The 15,517-nt window shown below is 33.6% G+C and overlaps 1 protein-coding gene across 1 annotated transcript in view; it reads left to right on the top strand.

The window, feature by feature from the left end:
• LOC129220321 (nose resistant to fluoxetine protein 6-like) overlaps positions 1–15,517 on the top strand; it is a 125,583-nt gene that overhangs the window by 93,984 nt on the left and 16,082 nt on the right. The window contains exons 6-9 of the mRNA XM_054854724.1: positions 4,519–4,628; positions 7,601–7,783; positions 11,357–11,450; positions 15,317–15,409. Coding sequence (XP_054710699.1) covers positions 4,519–4,628; positions 7,601–7,783; positions 11,357–11,450; positions 15,317–15,409 — 480 coding nt within the window. The remainder of the gene's footprint in view (positions 1–4,518; positions 4,629–7,600; positions 7,784–11,356; positions 11,451–15,316; positions 15,410–15,517) is intronic.

Raw genomic sequence — 15,517 nt, 5'->3', positions numbered from 1 at the left:
AGCTCAGTAAGCACCCAAAGCTTTGGGTAAAAAAAACACGTTGTACTCGAGTATGCTGACTATAATACGTCTTACTATTAATGGGAAAGCTGTAGCTTCTAATGGGTGTCCCAAAATTAACGCAAGATTTGAATTTGCCGCCATTTTTGCAATAAATTGTGGGCAACCTTGAAAAAAGAACAATTTGGCAGCTGAGGGTCTAGGGTTATTACAAATGGAGCGTTTTCGATTCTATAATGCGTTTTCATTATCGAACAATTATTTGAAAAATAATGAAAGTTTGGGCGGGTCAAGCAGTTTACTGTTATTGGCGCTCGATATCGCAATTAGGTAATGCGCAGGTGGTTGTGGGATTGCTGACATAGACGTTTGACTTCAAATAACCCCATAGGGAGAAGTCTAATGATGTAAAATCACACGATCTAGGATACAACTCATATCAACGAAACGAGAGAGTACACGAACGGGAAATTCCTTATGCAGTGATTAAATTGTTTTGCTGGCTGTATAATAGCGTAACACTCCATTTTTACTAACCCTAAACTCCCAGCTGTCAAATTGTTCTTTTTCCGTGGCTGCCAACAATTCACAGCAAAAATTGTGGCAAATTCAAATCTTGCGTTAATTTTGGGACACCCTTTATAAACAGAAAATTTAGCCCGGCCACAAATGGGTACAAGTCATTGCCAACACTTGAAAGTTTTGAAACAGGCAAAAAAGTTGTCGTTCATGTTTAAACATTTTTTTAATATTGTTTAACTATCAGATACATTAATTAAATTAGGGGGAAAAAGCACTTAATAGTATAAAAAACATCTTGAACAATAGAATCATTTGAAATTAGGAACACTTTAATTTTGTGTGATGAAATGACGTCTGGAATTCAACTGATTTATTCAATTACAAACTGATGCGTACATGTAAACACTCTTACTCACGTAACGGAAGAGAGTTAGACATAAACAAATAACTGTCATGTTTTGGTTTATTGTTTGCATAATCCCAATACCAAAGTTTAGAATTTTGAACATGACTTTTGTCCACCTGGCTTGTACTAACGAAACACTGTGCGTTGGCTACAGACAAAAACTAATGTATCATTTATGAGTATTAATTGAAAAAATGTGCCGCAATTAAAAGCAGAAATAGGCAGACCCGACTCCTCGGTTAAGCAACCTATGCCACCGCCTAGGACGGCAGATTTTAGGGACGGCTAATTTCATGACAGTATAGCGTAAAGAGACAAACAAAGAAGAAAAAATGAAAAACTCAAACTTATTCCTTAGTTTTCTTCTTTGCAGCTTGAATTGTAGCAATGCGTGAAAATATGCTCGATGATTTAAAAAAAAAAATAGTATATAAATTATTAAGGCTAGGGGACGACACTTCTCAACTTCGTCTGGACAGGCAAAACTGCTGAGCCTGCCCTGGAAATAGGGATCATTAAAAAAATTAGAGTGTTTAAGATTCCAAAATCAAAATTCAGGTTTACGGAATACTACGATCTGTTCGATTTTGTTCTCAAGTAACATCAGCGAACCTCGAATCACGAAATTTCTCTCTTCAAAAAAAAGTGAATTAAACATAGTATCCGAAATAATTTTAGACTTTGATGCCTTCTTTGCACGTCCTATGCCAACTGTAAAGTAAATAAAAACGTTACTAAAGTAGCACAGAAGCTGCAAATGGCCATGAAGGAAGAATTGATTTCATTGTTTGCAAAACAGAAGTAAAAGCTGTAAAATGCATAAATTGGACCTCGAAAAAAAGTTTTATTGCCTAGAACAGTGTAGACAAAAAAATCTGTTGGAAGTGTGGGCAGAATTTTCTGTACATCCATTCCTTCCTTAGATCTTTGTTGAGTTCTGTACCGATTAAATTTAATTTTGAACGCAGCTGACATAGTTTTCTAACAGCACATTTCAAATTTTCAAGTCTATAAGCAATATAGCAGTTAATTTACAACACACCAAAATGCATATGTAACAAATTTAATAATTATATTTCATATTTTTACGGCGAAAACAGTATTTTAAAGTTTTGGTAAAATTTTTAAAAATCTTTAAAAAAAAACATGCAATTGCCAAAACTTCTACGCATTTCTGGCAAAGGAAGAAATTATACCACATACTCGTACCTCAATTTTTTTTATAGGAATTCAGTGCCACTGTTGGCTACCCATCATCAAAAATATAAAAATACTATTCTTCAAATTTCGCTAAAAATATCAAAAAACAGCATTTGGTCGAAACTTCAACTAAAATAGCGGCAAATAAAGAAATTGTCCAAAAAAATCAATTTTTTTATACGCACTTTCCTCCACCAATGGCATCTTTTCCGCACTACCCATTATCAACGGGAAAAAAAAAGTATTTTTCGTCCACTCTAAAGTACATTATAACTATGTAAATAAATCCAAGATTTTAACATATTCAGCTGCAGGACCTATTTTGCTGAAGATGTTTTTATTCTTTGTTCCGTTACTCTTCTCTTTGACTGTTGTGAGCCCCTCGCCCCCCCCCCCTCCCCCTCCAAAAAAAGAAAGCACTATTCATGAAAACAATTTACTGGAAACATGGTATAAGTATACATGCGTGATTCTTTGTTTCGTTAATCTTGTCTTTGACTATTGTGAGCCCCACGCCCCCCCCCCCAAATAGAAAGGATTATTCATGAAAACAATTTACTAGAACCATGGTACAAGTATACATGCGTGCAGAAGTGCAGCGAAGGGAAAGGGTTTATGGATTAGACCCCCCACCTCCTTGGATCCTTGGATCCTATGGGTCCTTGGTTATAATCAAGGACGGATACAAGGGAGGGGCGCGATGGGGGCGATCGCCCCCTCCTTGAGCTGAGATTCAGGAACTTTCTTCGTGTATATTTTCGATATTAAATTTCCAAAAACGCAATTTTACATAACCTTTGATGGTGTTAGAAGAAAGGGAGCTCATTCCCGGAATTGAAGTAGTGAAAACGTAATCGTAGCCCATCTCTTATTACTCTGGAGATAGGGACTGGAACTTTATACGGGACTTTTTTTAACTGAAGTACCTAAATCTCAATTTTAGACAATCTTAGATAATATTAGAGATAGGTTCAAAGGCTCTTCCTGGATTTTTTTTTTTTTTTTTTTTTTTTTGAAATAAACGCATCTGTAGGACACCTCTGATTAAATAGTGGTTAGCGATGGGGTTTCGTGCACTCCTTCGAAAGTTTTTAGAAATTGAAGTTCAAAAGAGTCAAGAATAAATAAATATAAAAAAATCGCCCCCTCCTTGAACATTTTCTGGATCCGCCCATGATTATAATCCATATTGCCTATACGCATACAACGTAATATGAATACATATATGGACTGTTATGACGAAACTAGAAAGAAAACTCTGGATGGTCTTTTGCAAAGTTAACGGCACTGTAATCACTTAGACTTAAAACAATTCATTAACTATAAGTGATTTTTTGTCTGAAATTCGAGAAGGCGTTAAAATGTATTTCAGCAAATATAATTTTTAAGTTACTGACGTCTTTTTGGAAACATTGCTACTCAATTATAGTTTTTAAATTCACTTTCTATCAGACAACCGATGCATTCCATACACACGTTTAAGTGTTTCCTTAAGGGGTCTAAGGACCTTTAACCTTCAAAATGTTCGACTTTCTGAAAAAAAATACATGTCATGCATCATTTAATTCTGAACAATTTGATACCTTATTTATTACCATACGCAAAAAACTTTTTAAGTTATCGTAAAAATGCGTAAACTTTCCCCATAGAGATTTATGTTAACAGCAGCTGTTTAAGTCTCTTTTTCTCAGGCGCCGGTTTTTTGTTTTGCGTGCGTGATATCTCAAAAAGTTTCTTATATATTTCCGTAAAACTTTTTATGCATGTTTGTCTGGTTTATTTTTATGATCTGAACCTAAATTTATCATTATTTATTTACTGAAATTTTATAAGTTAATATCAAAATTTTCCAAAATTTTGAGCGAAAATATATTTTGACTTGAAAAGTTTTTTTGCGTATGGTAATAAATAAGGTATCAAATTGCTCAGAATTAAGTTATGCATAACATATATTTTTTTCAGAAAGTCGAAAATTTTGAAGGTTAAAGGTCCGTAGATCCCTTAACTTATTACTTAAAGTTTAAAGTAAGTTCAGCGCATTTCGTTTTCTATACAGAGTTTTATTTGCTGCTACCATTCTAGAAATATTTTGATTTTAGCTCCACATTTCTTTGTCTAGAGAACATTTTATTGTGTGACACTTTCCTTAAACAAGAGCAATGATTATTGCACAAACGCACAAAGACAGCAAAAAAAAAAAAAAAAAACTCATTGTAGATAGCAGCAGCAACTTTTACAAAATATCATAACAATTATTACATTAAAAGGTATGCATTCTCCGCCTAATTTGCAGTAAATTAGTTAATTTTTGCAAAAAACTTTGATAGATTTCATGTTACTTTAAATTCAAATATTTTACCATCCTTACTCTAACGTTTCTGTTTTAACAGGACAATCATAGGTATAGTTGCTCTGCTTGTGACTGCTGGAACTTTGACTGAAGTCATCATCCGAAACAGGAACCCCGAGTTCGTCGGAGATTTAATCCTCTTGAAAAAAGGTCTGTAAAAGCAACTGTTTCACTATTTCTTCACCTCAAGTAGTAAAGCCTATTAAGTCACATAGCTCAGTCACATTTCAATGTATTTGTTTAGCTATATCAACTTGCAATGGAAGAAGTGCATCAAGGGTATAGTTGTAATTTTTTCCGCGCCGGAACGCAAATAAGAAATAATTAAATCCTTTTTTGGCAGCGACAAGCTTGCTTCAGACTCAATGAATGTTAGAGAAGTCATTCACGTTTCACGTACCAGTGTGATTAACTCTTTATTTTAAAAACTTACGTAACTAACTGCAAAAGTGCTTTACTGACTTTAGTATGAAGTTGTAATCAAGTTTGTGTGTGATAAGTAACCTTCTAACCATGTGACGACGGAAAATTTAACACGAGTTAACGCCCAGTTGATATATTAATACGAACTAAAGTATCTTCATCAGTTTTCTTTATTTCTGTCTTTAGAATTGATCATTTTGGCAATTGAATGGCTCAGTTATTTATAACACATATTTCTGTTTCTACTTCTGTAAGTTGGAAAAAAAAAGTGCTTCTAAGCATAGAAAATTCATGACTCAAAATAGCAGCTGGGATGACACCCCAAATGTTTCTTAAGCAGGAGAATAAAGTTAGTCTTCTGCCTTCTGGGCGAGTTCTACAAATTGTCGAACCAAATGGTAGGTGAAGAAATAAAAATTCAATCAGCGCTTAGTATTGAAATAAAAACTATGTCAAAAAATTAAATCAAAACATTTTTCGTGTGTGACAAGAAAATATTTTCTTTTAAAAACAGTATACTGAAATGGCGGTCGAGGGCGTTTTGGCGTCAATACTTAACTATGCAAAAAATGTAAGACATCATAAAATTTATTTTATCCAGATTTTGTAAATGTTAGAAAGAATTATAGAAACATTGAAATTCAATATAACACTGAATCGTCTGGTTTAGTATTATTTTTTCAAATGCATTAGTTCAGATTTTACTGAAAGCACGTCCTTTAATTTTAAAGATGCTGAATGGGTGCAAGTAAGAATATGAGATTTTAACTATATTGACATTTTATTTAGAACCCAGAAATATATCAGTCGTAAAAGGATGAAGCATCGCCACATAAAATTAGCCTGACAATACGAAACGCTTAGAAGTAACGCTAAACTTATACATAAATAGTACCGCCGTTCATTTTCATGAACAAACAATTTTCATTTTGAATTAGCCGATGACGTCAGTGCCAAATCCATTAATATCAAAAACTTCTTTTTTAAAGAATTCATTCATTAGAATGTATTTGTATCTTTGATAGTTTTCATACCGTTAAAAACTTTTCATGACTAGTTCGAACCGCAGTATCTCTGCTTCGATACTTTTTAATGACCAACGAAGTAGTTCTGCCCGCAATATCCCTGCTTGGGCACTTTTTACTTCCTTTTACAAAAAAGGAAGTATGTATTCGCAAAAAAAATTTCACTCAAAAATCGGCCTTAATTTCCATTTTGCTCACCCCCGAATGGATATTGGGTTTTTTTTTTTTTTTTTTTCGACCCGACCACACGTGGATAGGCCTAGGTACACGTGGCCTAGGAACGTACAGACACCCGGAATACCCATTTCGACGATCCCCGAGATAATTACAACGAGTTTTCTCGTGACGTCCGTATGTACGTATGTATGTGCGTATGTACGTATATATCTCTTATAACTCAAGAACGGTATGCCCTAGAAAGTTAATACTTGGTACACAGACTCCCAGTGGGGTCTAGTTGTGCACCTTCCCTTTTGGTTGCAATCGGATGTTCCTAAGGGGATCTTTTACACCTTTGTGGGGGGAAATTATTGGTAATTTCAATGCTAACTGAAGTGGTGTTACAATTTGTCAAACACTTGGCGATATATCGCCAAGCTTTTGGCCGCCAAGTTTTGTCGCCATTTTGGCGAAAAATTTGGCGATTTTTTTTTTTTTTTTAATTTTCAAACCTGGTTTTAATTTAGCCAATGTTGGTGATATTTAGAGAGTTAACCACTGAATCGTATTAAAATTGCCAATAATGGGGAAATAAATCCGTGTTTAACGTTTTTTTTTGCTTCGGTTCTCAAGAAACTAGGGGTGAAAATATTTAGTGTTTCCTTGCTTACTCCAAGGCGCTATTATCCTTAAATTGGCGTAAAAAGAAGTCATGTGATGCACACATCAGCTCGTTATGACTTGTGAAGCAGCACAAACCAATGTACTCAACGTAACGAATGAAATTACAAGGTTTTGCTAATGTCCTGCCGTCATCTTTGGCAAAAGCATGGATCGATATGCATCCCCCTTCGTTTCTTCCATCTTCCTGGTAGAAACTAAGGCGATTGGTTTCATCTGTTCTACGTTGACATCTTTGAAGTGACGAATGCAACGTATATTCAACGACTTGTTCAACGATATTCAACGACTTGTTCAACGTATATTCAACGACTTGTTCAACGCATATTCAACGACTTGTTCAACGATATTCAACGTATATTCAACGATATTCAACGACTTGTTCAACGTATATTCAACGACTTGTTCAACGTATATTCAACGACTTGTTCAACGATATTCAACGTATATTCAACGATATTCAACGTATATTCAAAGACTTGTTCAACGATATTCAACGTATATTCAACGACTTGTTCAACGATATTCAACGTATATTCAACGACTTGTTCAACGATATTCAACGACTTGTTCAACGTATATTCAACGACTTGTTCAACGATATTCAACGTATATTCAACGACTTGTTCAACGATATTCAACGACTTGTTCAACGTATATTCAACGACTTGTTCAACGATATTCAACGTATATTCAACGATATTCAACGTATATTCAACGACTTGTTCAACGATATTCAACGTATATTCAACGACTTGTTCAACGATATTCAACGTATATTCAACGACGCAAAAACTTATTAATAATCTAATAACCATTTTTCTATTTTATTAGGTAAACTTCTGCGATGTTTCTTGGCATTTTCAGCCATTAACAATGCAAGAAAGTTATTCACCTTAAAGAAGGACGACACACCAGTCATCACGTCATTACGAGGGATGAAGTTCATGTCCGTGTGCTTGTATGTTGTTGTTTGGACCTACGCCACTCCACAAGATTTCCACTTCTTAAAATACCGTAAGTAAGACTACCCGCTTCGTTTGGGACTAGTGATTGCAATACCGGCAGACCGAAAACCGGTATTTCGATTAAATTTGCAGTTGAGTAATACCGGTATTTGCTGAGGTAAAATACTAGTATTTTCGGTATTATCTGAGAATAATAAATACAGTTAGCTCTCTGTTGGACGACTTTCAAGGGATCCCAAAAAACCGTCCTTAAGTAGAAAACGTCCTTAAATAAGATGCTTTTAACACTATGGTGGATCATCTGGAACCGTGAAAAGCCGTCGTTAAATAGAGAAAGTCGTTAAATAGAGCGTCGTCAAACAGAGAGCCAACTGTAGTTTCTCTTAAAGAATTTTCAATTTAACTTATAAGTTATCTAAAAATATTTTAAATGGGCATTTCTTTTTTCATGATACAACCTATTCTATAATGACTAGACCCTATTCCCTATCTATTGATGTTAAAATTTGGCTTCAAAAGCACGAACTAATAGAATATTAGTTGCCAAAAGTAATGGAAAGATGGCAAAATGATAATGTCATTACTAGATGGTGAAATGAATCGCATTTTCGTGCACTTCTGTGCACCACGTTTTTTTTTTTTTTTTCATTTCCCTGATCACTTAATTTTTCTACTGTGAAAGTTAATTTCGAGTATAATTTTGAATGCATTTGCCCTATGAACAATTTTTTGCAACCATCAATCGCAGGAACACGAGAAGATTTATTTTTTAATTATTAGTCTCAAACACCGTACTAAATTTTGACAAAAGCTTTCTCTTAGCATCAGGAGCGTGCACAGAAATTTTTGGGCCCGTCACAAAGGACTTTTACGGGTTCTCCGCCATATTATTTACGTTTATATTTCACTCCTCATTTTAAAACTATTGGGCCCCCTCCAGGCTCGGACCTGTAGCCAACAAGTGTCTTCTCTCCCCACCCCCCTGTGCACGCAGTTGCTTAGCATAACAAATGGTAAATCGTTGCCACCAGTTTGGTTTGTTGTCCTGTCTCGCTATTTGACTTGATACTCGGCAAGATAATATTTAGAAATTATACAGTGCCTTGAAAATTTGCATTGAGGTAAAGCATAATCAATATTGAAACATTTTTTCATATATTTATTTACACAATTATAATTGTAAAGAATTTTGAAAAGAAAGCGAAAATGAATAAGAGAAACTAACAAGGTCAAATTTAGTCAAGTTTATCGTAAATTTCAAATCAATGGACTCAGGGGCGACATTTCAGCATTTCGTCTGGGGGGTCGAGTTTCTTGAACATGAATTTCCTCAGAACGGTATAAAATACATATGGTTTTTCACAATAACTGATAATTAAATGGTTTTAATGTTAAGAATAATTAGGTTTGTAAAGAACAATTAAAATTTTTTCGACCGAAGCTTTAAATTAATTTTGTTATAAGTTATCTCACAAAATATCTCGGTACTAGTTTTTATTTTTTAGTAAAGTTTTAATCTGCTATTTTTGGAGTCGGGAAGAACAGAAAATTTTGTAACTATAGTTAATCAATATCCAATGACTTAATTTATTGCCAGTATAGCTAAAGAGGAAGGTCTTGCTTTGCCTCATTGCGCTCGAAGGCAATTCTCTAACCTCCTGAGACACGCAAGTCAAAATTGGTTGACGTTCAGTTCTCCTACAACTTTCTGGTAGTGTGCGTAGTTTTTTACACCGATGAAGAGGCTCCATTTTTGTAGCCTTGAAATAGCTATATGCTGTATTTTCGTGTAAATTTGTGCTTTATTTACATCGGTTTTTCAATTTAATCACGGAAGTCATCTTTCAAATGACTGACCTGATTGAAACAGTCAAAAAACAATGGAAGCAAGAAAGTTATGTCGAAAAAGCACATTTCCTTTAGATTCCTCTCTTTAAAATAACCAAGAAAGCTTTTTAAATAGGCTAGTATTTATTTTGTGTCATTAAGAAGTATAATCACAATTCACAAAACAATTCCTCTTCCCTCATGCCATTACTTATAAGTGTAATATTTTCTTTTTCGCTTTCTATAACCGACCTACATAATATTGAAGTTAAGACCAGTAATAAATATATCTCATTAAATCCTGTCTCAATTTCTTGAGAAACTGAATTGATCAGTTTATTCAAAATATTGATTTAATATTTTGACTAAAACTTCATCTGGGTTTTGTCACCTCTTTCACATTGGCATACATTAAAAACTGTTACGAAAAGTTCTGTCACAAAGTTCCACACCTGGTTCAAGTATGCATTAATGCGAAAATTACTAAGAGTTTCAATTGTCAATCCAAGAATTACGATTAGTGAATTAAAATTTTTATGATAGAGTGTAGCATTTATCAAAAAAACGCTCCGCATTATAAATAAAGTAAACAAAAAATTCAGACAAAGGCATACATATTAAAATGACATCAAATTTTTTATCAATGAAAAGGTCTCCTTCCAGTAATTCTTCCAGGGGGCTTTTATAACTCTTGAAGACCATCTTGTGTCACGCGGAGATTGTCAAGTAAAGAGCCTCAAGATACATTTGTTGATGTGAAAGTATTTTTTAATGTGAGAATGAACACTTACTAGCTGAACATTAAGTTATAATATGAGCATACAAATTTATGTAAAATGACATGGAATTTACGCGTAAAAATTGCACAGACTCTACACTGTACGGGTATCTCATACAAGATGCTCCATCATAACATAGATTACTCAATTTTGAAATATTTAATCCATATGAAGCGATTACTTCTTTAGTTAAGGCAAACACTTATCCTCCATCAGTTTTTTCTGTTCTGAAAATTCAGGCAAATGATTTTCTAAGTTATCTAAATTGAATTTTACCATTTTATATTATTCTTAGTGAAAAATTTGGGGGTGCAACCGCCCCCTCTCGCACCCCCTATTTGCCGCCCCTGAATGGACTAATAAAAAACAAACATAAATATCTGATGCTCAAGAGAAAATTATGTTAATGTCCGAAAACTATCGTCACTCGGAAAAAAATTACAACTAGCTACAAATTTATTTAAAAATAAAATAAAAAACAGAATAAAAAAGAAACACATACACTTACAAAAGGATTTATCCAAAAACAACACGCAAGAGACCGAATTATTTGAAAATGAATTACTTCTAGACAATTAGAGGAGGTACATCGCACATTGTTCACAATACCACCGACCTGCGGGAATTCAGAAAGAGTATTTTCAACTGTAAGAAAGGTGAGCACTAAATGAGTTCCAAGCTTAGAGAAAGCTCAATAGATGCATGTTTTATTATTATTATTATTATTATTGTTGATTTTTATTATGACATTTGTTCCTTCATTTTATATTTGTTCACAATACGTCTTCATAAATAATACAGTTTTGTTCAAAATTATGAAACGTGGCAATAAAATAATATGTTCACAAGCAATTTTTGAAAAATTTCAGATACCGGTATTAATACCGGTATTCCGGTATCACGTTTTAAAAATGCCGAATACCGGTATTGAATTTTTTGTCCGGTATTGTGATATCACAAAGATGTATGAATGTTAGTGTAACTGAATTCATAATGATTCGTGCTTTTATTTTTAGGCAGCGCTTTTTACTTTTACAAATTCATGGAGCAATGGTGGTTCACGATATTCGCCAATGCCTCTGCAGGAATTGATACCCTTTTTCTAATTGCGTAAGTATGAATAGTGCTGTATTCGTTAAAGTAGCAGAAGATACATCCTCCAGCAAGGAAAGTGACACAACTCAACATTTTGAAGGGGGGAAAAAAACGTACCAGCTATTGATTCGAAATCTAAATTTAAGGCTCTTTCCTGCCAAAAAACTCAAAACTCCACTGCCACAAAGATGGCTTAACGTAACTGGTGCGTGGTGGCGTAAAAATAATAAAACCAATAGCGATACATCATTTGAATTAATCAAATAAATATTCAATTGTTACGTAATTTAGAAGAAATCATTTCGAACTTTAAGTATTCATTGGTCACAGTACCTTCAGAACTTTTTTTTTATTTATGTAAATTTTGTTTTTCCCTTGAAACCATAACATGCACATTTATTTCACAATCAATAATTTATTTTCAAAATCTTAAAATATTTTCCACCTTTGTAAAAACTCAAAAAATTTAGAAAATTTTCTTTTTTTTTAAAAATCTCTAAGGCTATTTTGTTTTTGCACTTATTTAAAAAAAAAGTTTTTTGCAAAGCAATCACAATAATCACCTGTAAAAATTTGTGCGTTCATTTGCTTATATATGTATTAGAACATTTTCTGTGATAAATTATGTAAAAAATTGCAATTAAAAAAAAATTGCTTTAAAGGTATAAAATGGTCTAAACCTTTGAGTAATTTATAAAATGCTTATCCAATGCACAGTTTTGTTAAATATATTATCCTGGTTGCGAAAAGTATTACTTTAAAGTTGTATCTTTAATAGAAAAAAACTCTTAGGCATTCTGATGACATGAAAATACAAAAAAATGATCACTGAGATAAAGCAATTGCAAGTTTTTTTTTTTTTTTTTGCAGAAGTTCACATAGCGAGCATAACCTAAAACTACTCAAAACTTTTTAAATATTTGAATTGAAGCAATGAAACTTTTTCCCTGTGCTCCGAATAATTTGTAGTTTTGAAATAAGCAATATTTTTTTTTTTTTTTTTGATTGCTTGATTATTTTTGAGGTACTGTAAACCCTTAGTTTAGACAGCAAAAACTAACCACTGCACTTCACATCATAAGTTGTTTTGCTTGTATTGTAATATTTAAGACTAAATCAGTTAAAATTACTTTGGCGTAAAATCTTGATTTTCTCCAATGCTGTTTTTTTTTTTTTTTTGTTTTTGTTTTTTTGTTTTTGTTTTTTTGAGTTGGGTCACCTTCATTGCCGAGAGATGAGGGGTAAATGAGTTTTGTAATTGAGGGGTAACGGACACTATTTTTGATATTTGTACACCTATGATGCAGACATTAAATTTTTAACTTATCACACAAAGGTAAACAATTTATTTGTAATGTTATATTTTCTTTGAAAGTGTTTGTAATCAATGAATATGTTCCAGCTACGCATTTTAATTTTGCAAATGAGGTTAAAACTCCTAAACTTTTTGATTGTATTCATGTTAAAGCTCATATTTACGTAACCTAAAAAGTAAAAGAAACTAACTTGTGTTCGAGTCGATATAACTTTATTGCTGTTCTGTACAGGATGCGAAAGCAAAAAAAGGTAAACAAATCCAAAAATAAAACAATAGCGTAACGGCACCAGTAACAGACATGCTTTAGGCATAGCTCTCAGGTTAACACAATTTTCTGAGAATTTCAATGTATTTAGACATTTAAAAATATTTTTCCGTCATGCAACTGCATCTCGTCTTACGTTTGGCTACTTCTGGATCCTCTGAATGAGTTGATTCTATTTTTATTTGCTCAATTTCTAAAAAAGTCTAACTCCCAGTAACAGACACCAACAATTCTGATGATACCCAGTAACAGATAGGATGAGGAAAGGATGAGTCATGGACAGAATTTCCCCTTTTCTCTTCAAAATGTGCAAGAGTTCTTTATTTTTAGACCTAAAGCCTTATAAAATTCAAATGAACATGAAACACCGACAGACCTCTGGGTGACTGGTCATACCCTTCCACCACTGCCTTGTAAATACCAACTGGCTCATAAAACTCACTCTGATAGTACTAGATGGATGCACCATATTCATGGGTCTCAGCTTCATCAGTTTTACCCGCCTAAAATACTTACTCTTTAAATCCAAACTTACGACTGTCTGTTACTGGTGCCATTACCCTACCGTGTAATAGTAGGGTTCTGATAAAATGAGCCACGACTTTGACAATACTTGCCTCTTTTTCGGGTAGGGAAGGGTCATTGGTGTTGAGTTGAGTAGGTTTACTTTCGTAGTAGTTTTTCGTAAGTATTCCTACTCTATATCTCATTGTACTCCATAACAAATGGAAAACATTGTTAAGGTCATGAATGTACTTATCAGAGTCACACTATTCACTTAGATGCGGGAAAAAAATCGTAAAAGTTCATCAACAGGATGAAAGCGAAGAGGGGTCAGCATTCCCCAAGCCCTGCATAAGATAAACGATAATTAAGCATTAAATTCCTTTTTTTTTTTAAAGTTAGATAGCGATTTCGTGTGCTCTTCCTCTCGGGTAAAAGGCAATAACTGCAAGTTTTTCATTTTTCTTTTTAACTTTTTTTTTTCTTTTTTTGTCATCTGGTGTACGTTAGCTTAATTTCAGAGGCTTGCTTATTAGGTTTTTGTTTCCGCTGGAAAAAAACGTCTAATAACAACATTTCCTATTGTTGGTATTGGATCCAAAACACTTTTTCATTTCAAATGTTTTGGAAACTCATTTCTGCAGATAGTGCTGTTTACCTGCCCAAGGCAGCTCAGTTTTTTTCTTAGGCACCTGAAAATTTTAGAAAAAGAAACACTCGCGGGGAAAAAAGATATGAGCCAATGACCACTCTAGCTTTTAATAGAAAGCTAAATGATTATAAAACTTATCGTCTCTTGTTAGTTTTTTTATTGAGAATTAGATGATTTGTTGATGAGAGTTACATAATGGAGTTGTTTCCTTTAGTCAAACATACTACTTTTAGTCACTGAAATTGATAGAATAAGCAAAAATAATAACATGGGCCCAGAAAATACTTTCATTTTCCCAACAGTTATTTTTTAATAAATTTTTTAAAATGTCCGACTTTTCAAACAAGGCGTGGTCTTGATGACGTCACAAATGATGCATTTTGGCGCATCTTTCTACCGCTTTTCACGTTATGATAATCAAGAGGCGAATTAAATATTGCGCTCTACGCTTGCTATCAACCCTATCGTTGCCAATACACGTGAGTAAAGGTGCGAATTAAATATTTTGCTCTGTAAGTGGCCACACTGAATGGCTTTTCATCATTTGTGATGTCATCCGGCAAAAATATAAACAATGAAAGCGCACCGATTTAAGTATTTTTTTTAATATTAAACTTAAGCAAATTATTTTAAAAATGGTCAGATCTTACGTTTTTAAACATGCTTTTTCAGAAAAAAGTACTTTCAGATTTTTGGAAACTACTCCATTATAAAACACCGCATCTCTTCTTGATGGTTTTTCTTAGAGTTACGTGATCTCATATCGCTGCTCCGGTCGAACATTGACGGAACTACAAAATTAATTGAAAATGAGTTATTGTCGTCACTTGGTCCAAACGTAGTTACCCCACTCCAATAGGAACACGGACAGATTTGTTTTTCAACTTTTTCCCACCCGGGCAGTAACTCAACTGTTTTTCATTGTATGAGGTAGTAATTAAAATAAAATAATTTTGTATATTTGGTTCTCCTGTAAAGTTACACTTTTCGTAGTTTCGTCTATGTTCCACTGGAACAGCGATATCTTCTTGTCAGTTTCTTCAAACAGAGTTACGTAATTATAAAACATTTCATTCTGCTTGTTAGTTTATTCGAAGAAAGTTATATGTCTATAAAACATATCATTTCTTTTTGTTTAACAGTGGCTTGCAAGTTACACATGGTTTATGGAAAAAGAGCAATGGTGGTGCTGTCAGAATCAGCATTCCCAAATTTATTCTGAAATGGTATTTTAGGTAAGTTACCACGAACCTACAGCAAATAAAACAATTCCCAAAGTTTTCTTCTATCCTGCTTAGCATGGGTTTGCTTTAACTAGTAGTGCCAAACTATCGATAGAAAAG

The sequence above is a fragment of the Uloborus diversus genome, chromosome 1 (genome assembly GCF_026930045.1).
Source record: "Uloborus diversus isolate 005 chromosome 1, Udiv.v.3.1, whole genome shotgun sequence".
Taxonomy (NCBI): domain Eukaryota; kingdom Metazoa; phylum Arthropoda; class Arachnida; order Araneae; family Uloboridae; genus Uloborus; species Uloborus diversus.
This window is presented reverse-complemented; position numbering and strand designations above follow the sequence as displayed.